Source organism: Oculina patagonica, chromosome 2 (genome assembly GCF_052425735.1).
Source record: "Oculina patagonica isolate OP01 chromosome 2, crgOcupat, whole genome shotgun sequence".
In the NCBI taxonomy this organism is placed as follows: Eukaryota; Metazoa; Cnidaria; class Anthozoa; order Scleractinia; family Oculinidae; genus Oculina; species Oculina patagonica.
In genome coordinates this window covers 13,840,459-13,860,640 of record NC_135759.1, presented here as the reverse complement: position 1 = coordinate 13,860,640, position 20,182 = coordinate 13,840,459, and the positions used below count along the sequence as shown (strand labels likewise).

The 20,182-nt window shown below is 39.7% G+C and overlaps 1 protein-coding gene across 1 annotated transcript in view; it reads left to right on the top strand.

The window, feature by feature from the left end:
* The window catches only part of LOC144643068 (uncharacterized), a 58,420-nt gene that overhangs the window by 8,155 nt on the left and 30,083 nt on the right, over nt 1-20,182 (top strand). The window contains exons 10-20 of the mRNA XM_078502208.1: nt 565-899; nt 1,121-1,259; nt 10,189-10,493; nt 11,006-11,144; nt 11,973-12,295; nt 12,791-12,929; nt 13,598-13,737; nt 13,890-14,078; nt 14,484-14,622; nt 14,896-15,015; nt 15,732-15,898. Coding sequence (XP_078358334.1) covers nt 565-899; nt 1,121-1,259; nt 10,189-10,493; nt 11,006-11,144; nt 11,973-12,295; nt 12,791-12,929; nt 13,598-13,737; nt 13,890-14,078; nt 14,484-14,622; nt 14,896-15,015; nt 15,732-15,898 — 2,135 coding nt within the window. The remainder of the gene's footprint in view (nt 1-564; nt 900-1,120; nt 1,260-10,188; nt 10,494-11,005; nt 11,145-11,972; nt 12,296-12,790; nt 12,930-13,597; nt 13,738-13,889; nt 14,079-14,483; nt 14,623-14,895; nt 15,016-15,731; nt 15,899-20,182) is intronic.

The following is a 20,182-nucleotide window of genomic DNA, read 5'->3' as shown; positions in this document are numbered from 1 at the left end:
TCAGGATAATCATTCCTTGTTCATTGAAATTCTCGAGACATGCGGGCAAAAAATTATTCCGCTATTCCTCTAAACGGACGGCGCATTCTCCATTTTTAACTAGTCATAAGGTTGTTATTTCAAGAACGGCGCTTGCCGCTTTAACTCCCGTACTATTTTGGTGAAGAGATCTAGATCCTATTTGCATTAGACTTTCCCAAAATAATAACAATAATAATAAGACTGAACTTTCTGGTTGGCATGGGCAATACTCTAGTAATAAGTCAACCATCTATTTCAATTCAGTGTTTTGTGAATTTTTTTTCCATCAGTAGTGTAGCTCATTGTAGTATAAAAAATTACGTAATGGAGTAACTGTGGTAGTTAAATTGTATTTTTTTCAGGAAAGGTTTCGTGTTCGTGTAGCACTTGAGTTTTTCTTTTGATTTACTTTCCCTGGTTAACGGTTGCTACCAGCTAATCATTGATCAGCTGCTCGATGATTATAGAAATAAAGTTGTTGTTGTTGTTGCTATCATTGTGGTTGATAACCCTGGTGATAACATTGGTGCATGTAATTTCCAGAATGCGCCCATCCTATTGGTGTGGAGCGAGGTTTGGTTCCGAATGAGGCATTTTCAGCTTCATCATGGTACGATGTAGACCATGAACCTTGGCTGGCACGACTCTACAGTAGAGAGGGCGAGGGAGCCTGGTGCGCACTTGAAAATGATGGTGCCCAGTATCTGCAGGTTGACCTTGCCCAGACGCATATCATAACGGGCGTGGCTACTCAAGGCAAATATGAAGTCTCTGAATGGGCTATTCGTTTTCGAGCTTGGGTAACAAACTATAGCCTATCCTTTACTGACGGTCAAATGACTTGGATAAATTATGTTGAAGATGGAAATTCTCCAAAGGTGAGCGTGGTCATTAACAAACTTTAAAAACCCCTTAATTTAAACATTTCCAACTGGGGCTAACATATTTACAAATATTGTCAATTTAAGGAAATTTTTTTCTTGAAAAAGTGTCACAGTGCTTCTTTTCTCGCAACGTGGCAATTTTTCCACGATTGCGTTTAGGCCAGTTATCTGAATAGAAAAAATTAAAATAGAATAACTTTCGTCTTTTTTCGTAGATCTTTGATGGGAATTCACAAAGCAATCAAGTTGTACGACATACGCTCCTCAAGAGAATCATTTCACGGCATTTAAGGTTTCTACCAGTTACTTGGTCTGGATGGACTTGTATGCGAGTAGAAATATTTGGATGCAGAGGTAAGGAACCGTATTAAAATATGTAATAACAATGCAATAACATATGCATTATATCCTGGTTGATTGTCAGAGTTAGATTAGTATGGGTAATCAATCATAGGTGAGAAATTACGGTTGCAATCTTAGGTGCCTTTTTGACTGGTACATTGCATCGCGAACTCTAAGCTTTGAAAGTTGAAAGCATACATTTTGCTTAAGTTCGCAAGGATTTTTGTCTTTGAATATCACTTTTCAGAGATTCCTTTTTGCCGTTGACAAAAAGTTTCAAAGATGAATCAAATGTCAATTATTTCTCACACTATGACCATAGTTCGTCTTGAATGAACTGAAAACGGCCCTCGTGTAAAACGCTCAAAAATCCGCTTGATGCCATTTATGTAATTGGCTTAAATCTTGAAGCGGTGAGGGTAAAAGGCGGAATGAGTTTTCGGAATGGTATGTGGCATGAGTTGCGGAATGGCATAATTATGCGGAATGTAATTTACGCGGAATGATTCATTGACATAAATTATACTAAAAAGCGCGCCAAATTTTAAAAGAGAAGCCGCCTTGTTAAATACTGCTGGCTCAAAAAATCAAGGACTGAGCAGTATGGACGAGGAACTTCTATAGAACATCGTTGTAAAGATCATTTCACCGTTCAAATCACTGATTTACGCCGAACAGAAGCAGAGAAATTATTTTCGCTATTTGCCGTGACGCTTCCGAGGACTTGAATTATCGACTAGCTGGCGTTGGCTGAGTACAGTGTGAGAACGTGAATGAAAACTCTCGTCTATTTGCCTCAAAATGCAGAACGATATTCGTTCTAAAGCTACGTACTTCAAGGCAAGACACACAACTGTCAAGTTCAACCCATTTGAAGTGAAGTTTTTAAAAAGACAATGCATTTAAATAAATGAAAGCAAGTGACGTGTTGTTAGTCGCCCGCGAAATAATGTGTGACCGTGTCACTGCCTTGTTCCAGGAATCGTTTCTTTTTAAATCAAAACTTGCTAGGGGTGGGAAAAAGCTAGTGGTTTCATTGAAGACGACTACTTTTGGTACATTTCTAGCTTTTTATTACAGCGATGAACAAGATCGTGACACGGCTTCTCCGCTGGTGTGACACTATTTACACCGCAGTGGATTTTATCGATGTGCGTCTCGTGATCTTTGCGGTAAAATAAAGTGTATGTTTAGCGAATGATTTTCTTTTCCTAAGAGAAAGCCAAGTATTTACAATGACAAGTAGGCAGTGATAATTACTCGCCGGATTCCTTATCTGCCTTATCGGTAAATCTGCAGAATCTGCAATGCGAGCTAGATTTGAAATACGATAGCTTGTTTTTACCGTGCAGTGACTATAGTCACTATATGAAAGTTTCGCTCTACTCGATCGGCGGTCGGTTGCCGCTATTTTAAGTTAATGTTCAAGTCTTCCACTGAGTTTATATAGTCTTCATAATGGCAGGCGAAAAACTAGTCTCCTTTGCAGCCCGGCACTCGAGCCAAACCGGGAGCGTTGCGTCATTTCAGCCCGGGCGGCTGCGAAGGAGACTAACGAAAAGCAGGGCTAGAAGACTTCTAATGAAACAAATACGCCGTAGTGTTCGTAATCTTTCTGCTTTATACCCTGTACTTACTGAGGCTGATAGTCCAGTGGATAAGTGTCATTTTAGGGACTAATCGTGCACTTTATGATAAAAGCATAAAACTTGGCACACTAATATTATAAGTCATGAGGAATATTTTAAAGATTATAGGCAATCTGGATATGATCTTTTCCGGGGGGGGAAGGGGTATTTTTCAAAATGGCCGCCAGCCAGAATCTTTATTATGAGAGCATATTGCCAAATTACTTACTGAAAGGTTTAATTAATGTTTTTAAGGTTGATCATTTATTAAAGAAAGTCCAGAATTTAGAAAATTGTACAAAAATGGAAATTTTTAAATGTTTTGGGAAAATTGTTGTCATTTTGGGCTTTATGCAAATTATATTTTTGAAAAGAATTTTTTCACACTGATTTTGTAATAGTATCTTGCTCCCATATGTTTGTTTTTCTTTACTGTTTTTGCTGAACTTACTTCATATATACAAGCTGCTTACGCTGATAGAGTGTATCAGCTTGGATGGGACTCCTCAGTAGATCATTCTATGTACAAACGTGTATGCTAAAAAAATTTCACCAATTTGTCTCAATTGGAGGGATAGAAATTTGCTGTTTGTGGCTAATGAAAACGTCGGAAAATCTCTAAGATCGTGCCTCATGCGCATCACTGGTTCATTCACAGAGGTTGTCAGGAAAATTCGGTGCTTCAATCGGAGTAACATCAATCACAAAGCTACTTGTCACAACTTGCTATGTCTCTTCATTCACAATTATTTATACTGTAAAACAGTTGTGAGCTCCGGCGTCAACAACCCTCTTCGAACACCAGGCATTTCGAACAACGGGAGACGCCACTGACTGCCATTATTTCTAGGTGCATTTAATAGTACACTCAAGTCTGACAAGATCAAAAGATCTAGTGGATACACTTTACAGGCTGAGATTGTCTGTTTCATATGAACGTGTTGTCTGCAGACCTTGAAAACTCTGTCATTAGCGACCTTCAGATTAGATTACGAGTGCGAGATTGAGTACGATTACGAGTTTTCAAACCAAATTCGTTTGCCTCCTATAGTCACTTATCACACCAATTTTATTCTTAACGTTTATTTATGTGTTAGTCAGCAACACGGAAGAGTTATAGTTTGAGGGATACAATAGTGTCGAAATTCCAAAGTCATACTCGTACTCGATCTCGTACTCGAAGTCAAATCTGAAGGTTGCTATTAGCCACTTCAAGACAGCTGCAACAGTTTGCCCGTCTATACTAACCATTGGTGTGTTTACGACATCAGCAGTCGATAATATTGACCATGATCCGACAGCAACTAGTGCACATGGATCCTTCCATGGGACAGGCATAACACTGTTTCAGTAACCCAACACTGAAATCGTGGCACAGATCAGAACAATCATGCATTTCTATCTCCAGGTCTGGCAAGACCTGTCAGCTACACACTTGTACTGGTAGCCGACTGTCACAAAGAAAAAGCCTCCTGTTCTAAAAGTTTGTGGACTGAAACAGCCCAGCTGCAGTCTAATGAATAACGAATGCTGTAGCAGAAGACAATGACAGGTCCGATCACCTCAGCAAGATTATCGATGGTAATTATGACAGTGCGAGTGATAAGGACTTGAATGTATTTTGGGGTGCATACCACTAAAGAAGACAACAACCAGCAAATACCCCAGGTCATGGCCTTGCAGCAGTCAGTTCCCTTTTTCCTTTTTTCCCGAATGACTCGAAGTCAATGGCGATGAGTCCTCATTCCATGAATGTGGTGAAAGAGGCTGTGGCTGTTCTTAATCCTTGGAAAACCCCTACATGAATGATCACATTTGATCAACCTATATACTATTCACGATTGCGAAGCAAATCCAGTAGATGTGGCCAGAAACATATGGGAAAGATTCATTCATAGAAATGCTGCCTGGCCAACACAACAAGAAAGCATTGCTAAAATCACATGGAGATTTTTCTGATGGCAGTAGCTAGATGTCAGCACTAGTACAAGGTGAAATAGCGGTTAGGGAACGTCGAATTTTTTCCTGAAAGCGGTGCATGTTAAGATAACCGCCCGAGCACACCAGATTATAGCTTGCGCTCTGTATAGGCTTCGACAGGCATCGTACGTTGAGTGGCCAGAATGTAGCGGTACATCGTTTGAAGAATGGTGCAAAAAAAGAGCCCTTCAAAGTCCAAAAAAAACATTTCTGGCAGCTTAATGTGCTGAGCGTCGAGTTGGTCGTACCAGCAACTTTCTTTTGTATGTAGAGGCTGTAAAATTCTCTAGACCACTACAACTACACATGTGCCAGTGCCATTCACCTGCGTGAGGCATGGTTATGCTTTGCGATAAACACAAGCACCACAGAATACTGGAAGCATTTTGAAAGGCGAAGTTCACCGTTAATAGTGTCCTTTCACTAGGATAGCTTTAGATAAAGGCCATGAACAGAACAATGCCTTCATGAAAAGAAATGGAGGAGAAGTGGGGCTTACTGCATCGGTACTACTGAGATGGATGGTGTCTGGAACAGAGATGGCCAGGATTTTTAAAAAATAAACAATGGACAATATGGACAATCCATTCTTAAACCAGCAGTGATCTCTTAGTTCTTGGTATTCAGAAGGTAATGAGTGTAGCAGTCATCGATTCTGTCCGTAATTTGAAAGATCTTAGCGAACACCAGTGCAACAAGCTCTTTAACAGCAGAAACTGAGTAGAACGCACAACTCGACTCAGTTATAGGATAGAATAATTTGAGTTTTCTAGTGGCATGTCGATAAAGCAAAACCCCGCACACAACAGTAGCTACAGACCATGCATGAGGTTGTACTGGCATTTGTTTTCAACATTACGTATCACCAGTCTAGTGCGCGATGCTGACCTTGAAGTGTTTTTTTAACATGAAAACCAGTCGTCGCCTCCTCCTCAGTGAGTGGATGTGCCAAACGTTGCAGAAGACGGTGCAGCGCTACGAATGTCAGGGACCCTAGCTTGTGGGTGGAAATCATTGTATCGCTTATGAGCTTAGCTTCATAACAGTCATAAAGTAAATCTCGGGGTTCATTTGATATGAGTGAAATGAAATCATTAATTTGCATATGTAATTTTAGCCAAGAAATGACCGCTCAAATTCTGTAAGACACTTTAAAAGAAATTTTGATACCATATTTCTTATCTTTGGTGTTAGATCAATAAGTAAATATCATAAAAATAATAATTTGACGTTGTACCACGTCGCTTTGTTCCATGTTGTCTTAACAAAAAATCTGGTTGGCGGCCATTTTGAAAAAGTACCCTCCCCCCTGAAAAAGGTCACATCCAGGATGCCTATAATCTTTGAAATGTTCATCATGATTTATTGTATTAGTGTGCCAAGTTTCATGCTTTTATCATAAAGTGCACAATACTTTCACTTATCCGCCGGACTATGAGATGACATCCGCCAAAACTCGACTTTCTGTCTCGATGTTTTGTTTAACTTATACAGTATTAATAACCGCTACATGAATATTATACCCGGCATAGCAAATCGAACCCAATCGAACTAAATTTCAATCGAACTCAATCGAACTCAATCGAACTCAATTCATGGATTGAGTTCGATTGAGTTCGGCAATCGAACCAAATCGAACTCACCGAAAAGAAAAAATATTCAATCGAACTCAATCGAACGTTCGATTTTCGAACTCTTGATTTTTGTAAAACCGGCGTTGAAAATCTATAATCAGATCTTGGAAGCTCGAGTTACTTCAGCCCGGAGTTTAGCACGTGGTCGCAGAAATGGCTTCAGATGCTCTGTGGGTTGTAAGCTTCAAATGCGTAGTAGAAGGCTACCAGGAATGCCGCTTTGACGTCAAGGATGGCGAAGTTTTCGATGTGTTAAAGAAAATCGGAGAGAAAGGCCGTGCATTCCGAATTGCAAACGAGCGCGGATAATTAGGTCACCTTCAACCCGATTCAACGTGAACTAGTTTCTTCCCTGTGGCCTGTAAATGCTTCGATAACTCGACAGAAGATGTTTATGTGAGATTCAAGAGAACCGGGAACAGATGCCAACGAAATAAACCGAGGTACCAGGGAATTCAATCCGCTCTCTTTTTTGCCACAAAAGACAAGCAGTACAATCATAAGAGCGCGTAGCCTGCGTGGCCGGCGTTCAAAGGGGAAGGAGAAGGGGGAGTTCGCGCTCTCTCCTTGCACCTCGCGCTTCGCGCTCAAACTCCCGTTCTCCTTCCCCTTTGAACGCCGGCCACGCAGGCTAAAGAGCGCCGCGGGACAAGATAACCCTTGACACCCAAGAAATCAATCTACACAAACATCTGATCATTTACTTTAATTTTTACCTGAGGAAAAAAATAATTTTACTGTTGCATTTACTATTTATCCTTTCTATCACGACAGTAAGATGTTTTTAAAAAGGAAATGGTGCAATAAGTATTGAATACGCAAGCGGGAATAACGATATTTTTGTTCTGTTTTGTTCTGTTCTCTTAAACGAAAATACTCTTTTTTAGTCAATTCGTCTTTCGAACTCGGAGACTCTTCAGACATGCAAGGCTCATCAATACTAGTCCCTCTGCAAATGTTTGTGTTAACTTGAACACATAGCAAGAAGTTAGGGGGGGGGGGGGTGAATGGCACTAGCCCTCAAACCTTTATTATCAGACCACAGCACAGAATTGAAACAAGATGAGTAAATAATTTGAAACTGTAGCTTGCCCAGAAACTTTACTTAGGCCTAACACAGTCATTAGGCTACAATTACTTCATTTAATGTGATGCAGTGTGACAGGAGTGCTTGTCACGTGACTTACCCAGGCCCAAACTGCCACCCTAAGCCTAAATCAAACCTTAACCCCAACAACTCATCCCTAACCTTAACCCATAAGCCTTTAACCTTCAACCCTAATCCAGACACTATTATGGGTTAAGCATAACCCTAGCTTTCACTCCGTGGTGTCGTACGTCCTGGTCACGTGACCCCTATTGTTCTCCATAACCCTTAGAATCCTAAGGTTCTGGTATTTTTTAAGCAGTTTTCTGGGCTTAAACTAATCTGTCGAATTTCGTGATTGCATATAAGAAGCTCAAGTAAAAATGTGTGCTGTTTCAAAACACTGATGGCTCAAAGTTTTATTGTGACGTCAGCATTCAACCGTTTCTTTCTTGTTGAGCGAGCATACGGGCTCGAATCTGGCGAATATTTCGTTTTTAAGTGTTTTTTCGAGTCATTTTCCACTGCAGAAGCCCCCAGGCTGGCATCATTAAGCTAGAATGGTGGGTAGAGGCCAGCATCTGAAAGAAACCAGAGGTGAGAGATGATTTTGTCTTGATTGGAACGCCAGAAATATTCGAATCGAAAGATGGCGGTTCATTGGTAAAGTTGTCTCTCTGGCCGTTCTGTGGGTGGATTCCAAGACCTGCCAAGGCATTTTGGACGAGTTCTGACTTCCAAAGAATGCAATCGGTGCAACATTTTGCCGGCAGGATTGGGTGGCTCGACACTTATAAAAAATATATGGAATAAAGGTAGGAAGCCTTTCATGCCGTCGCCATGACTGTTTTTCCCAAGCATCCCTTTCGGTCAGCAACGAGGAAATTACAGGTTTGCAAGCATAGCTCTAATCGAATAGTAATTGCTGAGTCTGCTGAATGATTGATGGGAAATTTCCTTGGTGAACGGAAGGGAATAGGGTTGAAGTTTGCTGCAAATGTATATTTTTGAAGTCAGAATTATTTTTTCATTAAAAAAAATGGAGGCAAAGATGTGTGTTTTTTGTTGTTGTCCTGTTACGTAGAAAACGGGCATTTTCAGATTTGCTGCTGAACAAACAACCATATGCAACAGAAATCAAGAGTTTTAGTCAGTTAGTTGGCTTTTAAAGCTATGAAAATTATCACTTTGCCATAAAAAGCAGTCATTACTATCATGTGCCCAGATATGTAAAAGCTAGAGTTTTTTCAATCACTGCTGGTATTTTCCACGCACATATGCGTGGCTAGGACTTAAAGGGTTAACTGCGGACAGGGGTTTCTGTTATTGAATAAACCTTAAAAAAACGCAAGAAAAACCTGCTTTCGACGGGCTTGCTTTGTATGTATAGGTTTACCAGAGCCAATCGAGCGCAATCCATTTAATTGTGTTCGAATTAGTTCGGTTACCGAACTCAATCGAACCCAATCTGATTGATTGGGTTCGATTGGGTTCGATTTGTTCGATTGAGTTCGATTTGTTCGGAAATCGAACTCACTGAAAGTCTGGTGTTCGATTTCGTTCGATTGCCGAACTCAATCGAACTCAATCCATGGATTGAGTTCGATTGAGTTTGATTGAGTTCGATTTTCGAACGTTCGATTAGCTATGCCGGGATATTATAATACAAAGATGTACCCGAGGCATTTTTCGGTTCGTATAAAGATCTACGGTCGGATGCTTTTTCGTCGCTGTTTTTATCTTTTGACTAAAAGCGATAAACCGTCCACAGAATGGGAAATCCTTAGCATTGGGGAAACACTAGCCGCCGAAATATTTTCGTAGAATCCGTGAAGAACATCATACGACTCTATGCTATCTTCAATCGATTGTCATCATTAAGCCCGCAGTATTTAATAAAGCGGCTGCTCTTTAAAAATTGGCGCGCTCTTCAGTAAAATTTATGTCAATGAGTCATTCCGCGTAAATTACATTCCGCATAATTATGCCATTCCGCAAGTCATGCCACATGCCATTCCGCAAACTCATTCCGCCTTTTACCCTCACCGATCTTGAAGTCGTTTTGACGTTTTGAAATATGTTTAAAAGTTTAAGTTTTAAAACATCTTTTATTCCGGACGCCATCTTGCGGCTAACTTCGTTGCCATGGCAATTTTATAATTTCACATGTGAAATTTTAAATTAACGTTAAAATTTCGCGCCAAAATTAAGGAGTAATTTGTAACCTATGATATTATTTGAGATATACCGTAAAATTCCTGTTATAAGCCCCCCACCCGCTTATAAGCCTCTCTGGTTAAAGGCCCATGGCATCTGCCTGGAAACAAAACAAAAACTCCGGTTATAAGCCCCCCGTTGCTGGATGAAAATAATGAACAGGGCTGAATTTTGTTTTATTATGACGTTTCGAAACGGTTTTTTTATTCCGCTTAAAAGGGCCCCCGGATATAAGTCCTTCCGCTTATTAGCCCACCCAAAACACCTTACGAAGTTGCATTAGTCCAGGGCTTCGGAATTTTACGGTATGTAATCATGCTTACGTGACTCAATAAAGCATAAAATGAAACTCGTTATCATCGTCATGATCTTTTTGTTTTATTTTTAATCTTTAGCTTGTTCTGCTGCTCTTGGCATGGAAGACTATCACATTCCGGACTCGTCGATCCTAAGTACATCCAAATGGAATAGTTATCACTCTTACAGAGGTAGGCTCTTCCTGTCAACACAGGCATGGATGGGAGAAAGAACAGATCGGAACTCTTTTCTCCAGATCACAGTTGGCATAACAGATCACGTTATCACTGCTGTGGCAACTCAAGCAGACCAGATCAACAAGATGGCTGTAGTGAAGTTCCAGTTGTCCTTTTCAAGTGATGGTTTGCATTGGTTTGACTACAGAGAGGACGGTGAAGTCAGGGTAAAGATTTGATTTAACGTTACGTGCATGGGAAGGTTGGACGAGAAAGTATTTGGTCGCAGGTCGTGACGCACAGACGTTTCTCTCTCAGCAGCTAGACAAACTTGATTTTGAAGCAGGCCCGACAACAATCTACAATCTTAAGTTACAGCAGCCTAATTCTTTAATTTCTTCCACAACAGTGCTAAAGTTTGTTACTTCTGTCAATTGGCTATTGAGCCTCATTGTTTACCAGAGCCTTTGGAAGTAAGGCGTCATAATGTTGGAGAAGTGTTCTTTTACCAGTATTTTCCAGAGTGATAGTGTAATCCTATCGCCCAACCCCAATCTAGGCATTTTCCTGTAATGTACTAAAAATAATATTTCTGTCTTACCAGACAAACTAGGTCAACAAGTGTCTTACCATATAATCTTTTGCAGTAGGACAGGTGAAATGTCACCAAGATCTTGTATGTGAATAAAAATCGTGTCCACACATGTTTTCTACAAAATATATATTCTTTTTATTTTAGGTTTTTACAAGTACTCCCCTTACCAACACAGTAACAAAGCATTTCCTGAAGCAGAATGTCACCGCACGTTTCGTGCGTTTCTGGCCTAAAGAGTGGTTTGGAAGACGAAGGATGCGCGTCGAAGTGTACGGATGTGAAGGTTGGCATTTTTTAAGAGGAATGGCAGGTTATCATTCCTCTTCGTTTAATTAATGCACATTTAATCTGTGCATGATCGGCAAACTGAATTACATCTACGTAAGGCAAACGCCTACCGATTGGACTATGAAAACGTTCCTTTTAATTATAATTAACGCGCAGTCGGCACAGGTCACCGTTAAGGGATAACTTAGAATTATTGATGTTTTGCGCTACTGTGTTAGTGCAATTGAACTTAGGTCAGGTGGGATGGAGGTTCTTTTAAGGCCTTATGCTGTCTTTACTGCCAAAATAATTAGTTCACAAATATATACATATATATTTTAAGATATTTTTATTTATTTTTTAAACTTGTAAATTTAGTTAGGTTCGGGCAGGCAAACATTCTCGTCCCAGAGCCCACGATCTATCTCGTCTCTTTTAGGGATCGAGACCTCTGATTGGTTCCAATTAGTGAGCTTGCGCAGAGTACTCTATCTAACAGTTTCAGCCAATCAGATTTGTCAGATTTGACAGTAAGTCCATGAATCGCGGACTTTCGATTTTGGAGGCGGCCAAAGGTCTCGATCCCTGGCGCAGACCCGAAGGATTATTATTATTATTATTATTATTATTATTATTATTATTATTATTATTATTATTATTATTATTATTATTATGTTAGCTTCCGGATCACAGAACGATAACGATTGTGGTAACGAGCGTTCTCCTGATTGGATAGTAGCCCCAACTGTGTAAATAGTTCACATCGAATCCAAAACAATGCCGTTCTTTTGTAAGGAAAAGAAACCAAAACTACTATCATCACGAAACGGTTTTTCACTTGCAGTTTGCACAAGATCTATAGACGCTTCTAATATGACCGGAAATGTTGGACATCCCAACATTTTTACATACGATGGATCTATTTTAACGCCATGGCAAGGAAGTCTTAAGATAAACGACGAGTCCCCTGAATCATCGTGGTGTGCAGACAGCAATGATAAAAACAAGATTCAGTTTCTACAACTGGATTTCAAAGTTGTCAAAGTTTTTCAAGCGATTGCCATTCAATCCCATTCTTCCGAGGACAAGTACGTCAGGGAATTCACCATAAGCTCAAGTCTTGATGGAATATTTTGGAAGCAGTATACAGAGGGAGGAGTCTTAAAGGTAAAAAAATATGACACTTGAATGGGGGGTATGCGATACCAAAGTTTATTTTCAAACTTTCAATAGCGGGATAGAAAACATTTTTTTCTCCACTGTCCATGCAGTAACCTGAATAGACTTGTCGCTCTCCTTCTGAAATAATTGTGAGGACTGTTACACCTAAGTCACACCAACACATTCCTTCTTAGCCGGGCGGCCTGGAGCCGGTCGGGTTCTTCATTCGCATTTGGTTTGTCAGTGACCCACCCCAAGGTCCCCGACTCTGCCTTTCCGTGCCAATTAACCCAGTGTGTTTATTAAATGACGTAAATGTAATCTTTTAACTATGATCATATCAACCATATTTTCTAAACACAAATGGCACGGATGGCAAGTTTAATTTGAAAAGCGGTTATATGGTCTATCGTCTGTACAATCTGTTGCCTTTCCTTATTTGAGGGCCTGATTTAAGGAAAAGGTTCAAATTGATGACATTATATTTCATATTCATTTAAGGTTTTTAAAGGCAACACTTATCGTCATACTGTGGTTAAAGTAAACATCAAGTATAATCTTCGTGCTCGATATCTACGTATTTACCCGACAGCCTGGATGAACCATCCTTGCTTAAGATTGGAGGTGTTTTCTAAGGAAGGTAGATCATAATGATACAATAAGAACTGATGGTTTGTTTGACGCTTTCTCTACCGCGATTACTTCAAAACGTATCTGTTAATTAAATCATGGTATCTAATTATTTTACCCCAATGTTAAGCTAAGGTATGAAAACCTAACAATTTTTGTACAATAATCAAAACTTTAATTTATCATGAGTGTCACAACTAAATATAGAGGGTACCAAAGGGGAGTTCGTGATCCCGTTTCACGCACAAGTTTTAACCAAATTCACGTGTCACGTATACTTGAAACAGCAGAAATCACGGATCACGTTTCTTTTCTAACTATTTTTCACGCGTCACGGTCTAATTTTTGCCCTATTTTCACGCGTCACGGACTAATTTTTGCCCTTTTCACGTGTCACGCATAAACCCTTTGCCCCCCTCAATATAAAACTAACTAAAAGTGTCGGACATATATCTGTTGCAAGTTAAATCGGTTTTCAGGTTAAATCTGTTTCCAGCCTAGTTAAATCTGTTTCAACCTGAAGATAACAATCTATTGGACTTCCTTTTAATTAATTTAAGTTATTTCATGTTATTTTAAAAGTGTAATCTTCAGGTTAAAGCAGATTTATCTAGGTCGGAAACGGATTTAACCTGAAACATGTCTTCTCTTTCTTGTGTTGTTGTATTGTGATACAAGACTGCAGTGATCCCTTGGGAATGGAGAATGGCCAAATATCGGACGAAGTCATTACAGCTTCAAGCGCTCTGCGAGTAAATTATGAACCCTGGCTTGCCAGGTTACACAGTCAGCTGGGAGAAGGAGCCTGGTGTGCAGGAGTAAGTAAACACGTTAATAACCCCTTTAATGTAAAAAATTCAAATGAACCTAACCCTTCTAACCTTTCTGCTAAACGTAAGTGGATTTGACCATCGCCTTCTCCTGGCATCATTAAATCGGTGATTTGACGATTTTTCTTGTGTATTCACAGAAAAACAGCGAGAATCAATACTTGCAAGTAGATTTACAACACTTGCACCACGTCAAACGTGTAGCAACCCAAGGGAAATACCCTGTACCCGGTTGTATTACGCCGGATGCCTGGGTCACTAGTTACACGATGCAGTTCCGACAAGATATGATGGACTGGTGGAACTACACAGAGGACGGCAAGGCTAAGGTGAGTTGAGTACTAAATGTTCGAAATGTTCACGTGATGCCCCTTTATGCAATTTTTTCTCTTTAGGTACCTTCATTGCATTGCATCTTCAGATTCCTTGCCAATTCATCTCTCCTGGACCTGTGAGGGTTCTAAAGGGGTTAGCTTTGGATCTCGCAACGTAATACACAGAACAAGTTGAATCCTCGACTGGTGTTGTTTAAGACTGGAGAGTGCCCTTTGTTTATTGTGTTACGATAAACTGGAGCTAAAAATTGTTTTAGGTCAACGTGTTGAGATCATCGTTTGTCAGCTGTATGTGTATGTCACGACCCTTTGATAAAGGTTATGGAAATGTTCTGATTGTCTAGTAATCTTGGTATTATTTTAAGGTATCCGTTTAATTGTTGTATTAATTATTTGTAGGTCTTCTCCGGAAACAGTGATACCTCTGGTGTTGTCACTCACAATTTGAGGAACCCTGTGATTGCACGCTATGTGCGTTTTCGTCCTGTCAACTGGTTCAACAGAATTTGCATAAGAGTTGAAATTTACGGCTGCAAAGGTGATTCCTCAGATGTTAAATTTAATCTAAAGAAAATATAAGTTTGAAAAAAAAGATAATACAAATTCAAAAATCGATCAAGCTGTAGGAAAATAAGTTTGGCAATCTTTGACGCAAAGCTTTGTGTTTTAAAACAATCTATTAGACGGTCGCGTATTAGTTATTTTAAAACGTAACATAAATATGTCTCAGTAATTTTTCGTGCTGTTAGGTCTTTTTTAAAAACTGAACATGTTAATGTTATTTTATTTGTTTTGTTCTTCGTGACTGCAGCCTACTTTCAACCTCTGGGAATGGAGGACTTCTCTATACCCAAACAAAACATTAATTCAAATGTCCAACATAATATCTTTAATACAAGATTGAACTATGGAGGAAATCAGTTTGTTGGAGGTACGTTTACAGTGGTTAATATTGACATCGCAAGATCCAATATTTTTTTTTTCTTTTGAGAAAGATATACTGATTTTTCTCGCTTTTATGAGCATGGTACAAAGAATAAAAAACTGAGTTCTTGATGGTAAATGAACAGCATGACATTCTGCACACCGATCGGAACTTTATACAATATGAAGAAAATAATAAAATTTAAGAAATAATATTACTAGTATTTAGGTGTATGTATCACAATCAGCCATAAGAAGATTCAACAATTACTACACTGAGCTGTTAGTTACTGGTCATTGACGAGTCCTTGGTGTTACTCCGTGTACTACTGATTACAGTAGAAAACTGTACCAAGAAGTTCTCATAATATTACACAAAAATTTCTATTTTTGGGCTCAAGCTGAACGTTCATAATTTTACGACGATTTGTGTCTGAAAGTGACTTTTGATTCTTGTCTTCAACGTGAAACTCGTGGAAATTGTAAATATACCCAGCTTACTTCAGCTTAAAAATGTTCTCATAAAAAAAGGGTGCATTGTTGGTTCCTTTTTTAATAAATTTTTAGTTGAACTTCCCAATATCACAGTGGTGGATTCAGACCTTCAGATAAGGGGGCCTCTATTTGGCCTAAAAATAAGGTGCCCCCCACCCCGGGCCCATCTCCTTTATCCGCCACTGTATTAGTTTCGAATTTGAAATAAATGTCTATTTTGTATTTTAGGTCAAGAAGAAGTCACCTTACAAATCAACTTAGGACAAGTCAGGATCGTCACCGCAGTCGCCTCACAAGGCAGACATCGCATATCGTCATATGTCAGAACTTATCGACTGGCATTTAGTAGACATGAAGGTGAATGGTTTTATTACAAAGAAACTGGGAAAGTTAAGGTACGTAAACGTTAAATCAAACCGCTATACGATATTTCGCTTTCTGACTAGTCAACGCTCCACGCAGTAAAGGTGGCTAATGGTAGACATTTTATCATTTACCACTTGCCTCCGACACTAAGGAATTACTTGGCTTTTAATCCTCGAGACGAAGTCGTTGGGATTATTCAACAATAATCACGGAGCCTGAGGCAAATAATTGTTTTAGTATAATTTTGGTGATTATCAAAAACTGAAAAATGATAACAGAAAGCAAGAGAACAACCTGCAAGACGTTTGCAAACGGTGAAGACCAGATTAATTCATCGATTAAAATAAGAATGTACACTCAAAAGTTTAATTGTCATAGTCTATAAGATTCGAACTTTGGTCGGACACCGTACCTCACCGATTTCGCTGAAATTTGGCATGCAGTCTTGTCTTAGGGTCCTAACTACCAAATGGATATTAAAAAGTTTCAATTCTTTTTATTTTGGAAAATATCGAGAAGGCCGATTTGAAGCGTCCGTGACGGCCCGCCAACATGGCGGATCGAAGGTGTTCTTGTTACTTCGACACTGAACCTGCCGTCACAGTTTCTCGATCATACTTGGTATAGTTATAAAGAACTATCTTTCTTCTTTCTATATATCAAAATAGATTCGGCAAATGTTGAGTTTGGATGATCAACGGCCAAGAAGTTCGAAGGTATGTTAACGATGTTTTGAACAGTCTCAAATTTACTACAAAATGAAAGGCTAATAACTCCACTGTTATCTCGATTTAGAACTAGCCATTTACCATGAACAAAGCTTGTTCATTGGTGAATTGATTCCATTAATAAAAAAATTGGGGAAATGTAACCGTTAAGAATAAAAAATTATGGAACCTCTAGTAAATTGGCCATTTCAGCGCCATTTCAGCAGATCAGCTCATTTAATAGCAAATAATCGGGAGAAACATGAAAGGGTTACAGTCGTTTATAATAAGCAGTTTCCATGTATTCTTTGCTTATCTTAAACAAATACAAGATCTTTGCCAAAGATATGGCGATTTTTGAGCGTACGATCGTTTCTCCAAATTTTTATGTCGGCAACTTTATTTTATTTGTTGTCGAGATTATACGCTGTTGTTATTCAATATTCGTTTCTCAAGAACTTCTGTTGCTCGCATTTCCCAAATCACTGTTTAAGAAATTGCCCATTCCGTAACAGGGTCATTCTTACTTTTTCTTTAAAAATTACTAGGAAAGCAAGAATGTCATAGAACGGTTTTAGTGAAAATACCTGTCAGACATATAACCTGTTCGTGTTATCTGGCTGTTTTCACAAATATGCAAATTAAGGAATTCTTAAAGTGCCTATCTTTAACTATTTTACGCTTAAAGATTCCTCTAAATCTTTTCGCCTACCTTTTGGCCAAACGAAGTTTTGTGTCTCCAGGCAGAATGCTCGTTATCAGCAATGAAAGTCGAAGAGATACAGAAGCTCGAGTAAATTCTAACTGCTGTGAAATGAACATCGTTTGAGCTTGACGTGTATTTATAGATTGCGCTCGAGCTCCGTTAATTAAGTTTATACATTTGGCGATCAGATAAAAATCAATGAATGATCAGAGTTATTAAAGTCCATTTCTAAGCACGATAGACACGGAAGTTTGTTTCAGAAGCATTTATGCATAGAAATACCGGTTTATTTTTGAGCTGTAAATCTGCATTTATAATAGCTGGGAGCTTGGGGTGTGGTGCCTTCGTATCCTCTTTTGTTCTTTTACACAGTGGCCTGAATTTGGAACAGTTCGGGGAATGGATTATCAATTACTCTTCGTTATGCCATGTCAACCCTTAATGTGGGAGCGCCGCGCCTCAATTCACGATAAAAAATTTATGGCCGCCCGGTCCATTTATGTAGTTCTCCGCCAGGTCTCTCAATAGGCAGGTTACGAGCCTAGTGGCCCATCAGGCCGGAGCTCATACCGGTTTCCGCAACGTGAAGCGACAACGAGTATTTTTTACTCCACCCAAATGGGATGCTATTCCATCGCAGGGTTACCTCCCTTCCCGAAAAGCTAAAGATTGACTGGTAATCATTTTTACACCTGAGTAAGGAAAGGGACTCTGGGAGTAGAGAGGCTTTCCAAAGAACTTAACGCATTGTCCCCCAAAAGCTCTATCCAGGACTGTTTGGTCCAGAGTCCAGCGCAGTGACCATTATTAGGCCATCACGCTCCCCAACCGTGTAAGAAAGTGCAAAAATCTGCTTGTATAAGCCCTGGGGTTGTACAGTTTAGTACGAAATGTGGACTTTTAAATGTGTTAATTAAGTTTATTCATTTGGCGATCAGATAAAAATCAATGAATGATCAGAGTTATTAAAGTCCATTTCTAAGCACGAGAGACACGGAAGTTTGTTTCAGAAGCATTTATGCATAGAAATACCGGTTTATTATTGACTGACGCGGCTAAAAAATACTCGGCTTCTAGCGGTAAATCTGCATTTATAATAGCTGGGAGTTTGGGTTTTTTTTTGGTATTGTTGTAGGAAGGCGGGGGGAGGGGGGGGGGGGGGAGTGATGCCTCCGAATCCTCTTTAGATCTCTGACACAGTGTTCTGAATGTTGAAAAAAAGAGCTCATCTGTTAATAAGCATAATGCGAGCTGATTTTGAAATGAACATGGCTTTACGTTTGTGTCATCAGTAATTATCGTGTTCGAAGAAGGGGTGGCTTACTCGCGGCAAGAACAACATAATAACAGTGAAGCTAACACATTTTCCTCATTTATTTGAAATGAATTTCGAATCAAATCTTTTTAGGGCAAGTTAAAAGATACAAATGTTTTTCGTTCAGATTTTTTACAAAAAAAAAGCAGGTGAGAACTTGGCTGTTTTTGTTATCTCGGACTTTTTTTTTTTATTAAAGCCGACCTAGGTGAAGAAAGGGACTACCGTAATTACTCGAATAAGCGCCGCGGCGCTTATTACATTTTTTACGCCTCCAGTGCGGCGCTTATTCGAGGGCGGCGCTTATTAAAAAGTTTGACGCCACAAAGAATCTAATCCTTTACATTTATTAAAATAGGGTCCCCTGATTGCCAAAAGTCGTCTCTTGCTGAAGATTGTACTGAAGAATGTTCAATAGAAAAATGAGCGGTAAAACAAGCACTTTGAACTGCAGAACGTCGCTTTTGATGGAAAGAAATGTCCAAGTTTGTTTAAGAGTTGCTTTGTAGTTCTGTTTCTAGTTAAACAGATTTCCTTGAATAAGCGCCGCATCGGGACTGCGGCGCTGGGGGCGGCGCTTATTAACTTTTTTGTCCGAAATGCGGCGCTTATTCGGGGGCGGCGCTTATTCGAGTAAATACGGTATGATAGTACAGAGGCTTTCCGAAGAACTGAACGCAATATCCCCCAAAAGCTCGAACCGGGATTTTAAAATCTCTAAAAAGTGTTAATATGAATTGTAAATCCACTCATAGCGGTCTGGCCTTACTAAAACCTGGAGAGAGAAAAAGACAGTGGGCAGATAAATGAAAGCTGCTCGAGAGTACGCTGTTGAGCAGATTCTGTGAAATTCCCCTTTTTATCCTTTTCTCTCATAAGCCCTCCCAATTCAAGGCCCATATATTTCTTCCAAGTCAACTGTCAAAGTTTAAGGCCACTTTTTTCCTACCAGGTTACCGTCTTGAGAGTTTTAAATTTTATTAAATCTTGGTGACACTGTCCCTTTAATTCATTAATGTAATTCAAATCAGTTTATAAAAACGTTTTTCAGAAAACAAGAAGTTTTTTAATTTCGCTTTAAGCCACCGCACCCCAACCACGGATATAAGACCTACCACATTTAAAAGCCCACATTTCGTACCAAACTGTACAACCCCAGGGCTTATACAACCAGATTTTTGCACTTTCTTACACGGTGGGGGAGCGTGATGGCCTAATAATGGTCACTGCGCTGGACTCTGGACCAAACAGTCCTGGATAGAGCTTTTGGGGGACAATGCGTTAAGTTCTTTGGAAAGCCTCTCAACTCCCAGAGTCCCTTTCCTTACCCAGGTGTAAAAATGATTACCAGTCAATCTTTAGCTTTTCGTGAAGGGAGGTAACCCTGCGATGGAATAGCATCCCATTCGGGTGGAGTAAAAAATACTCGTTGTCACTTCACGTTGCGGAAACCGGTATGAGCTCCGGCCTGATGGGCCACTAGGACACTAGGCTCGTAACCTGCCTATTGAGAGACCTGGCGGAGAACTACATAAATGGACCGGGCGGCCATAAATTTTTTATCGTGAATTGAGGCGCGGCGCTC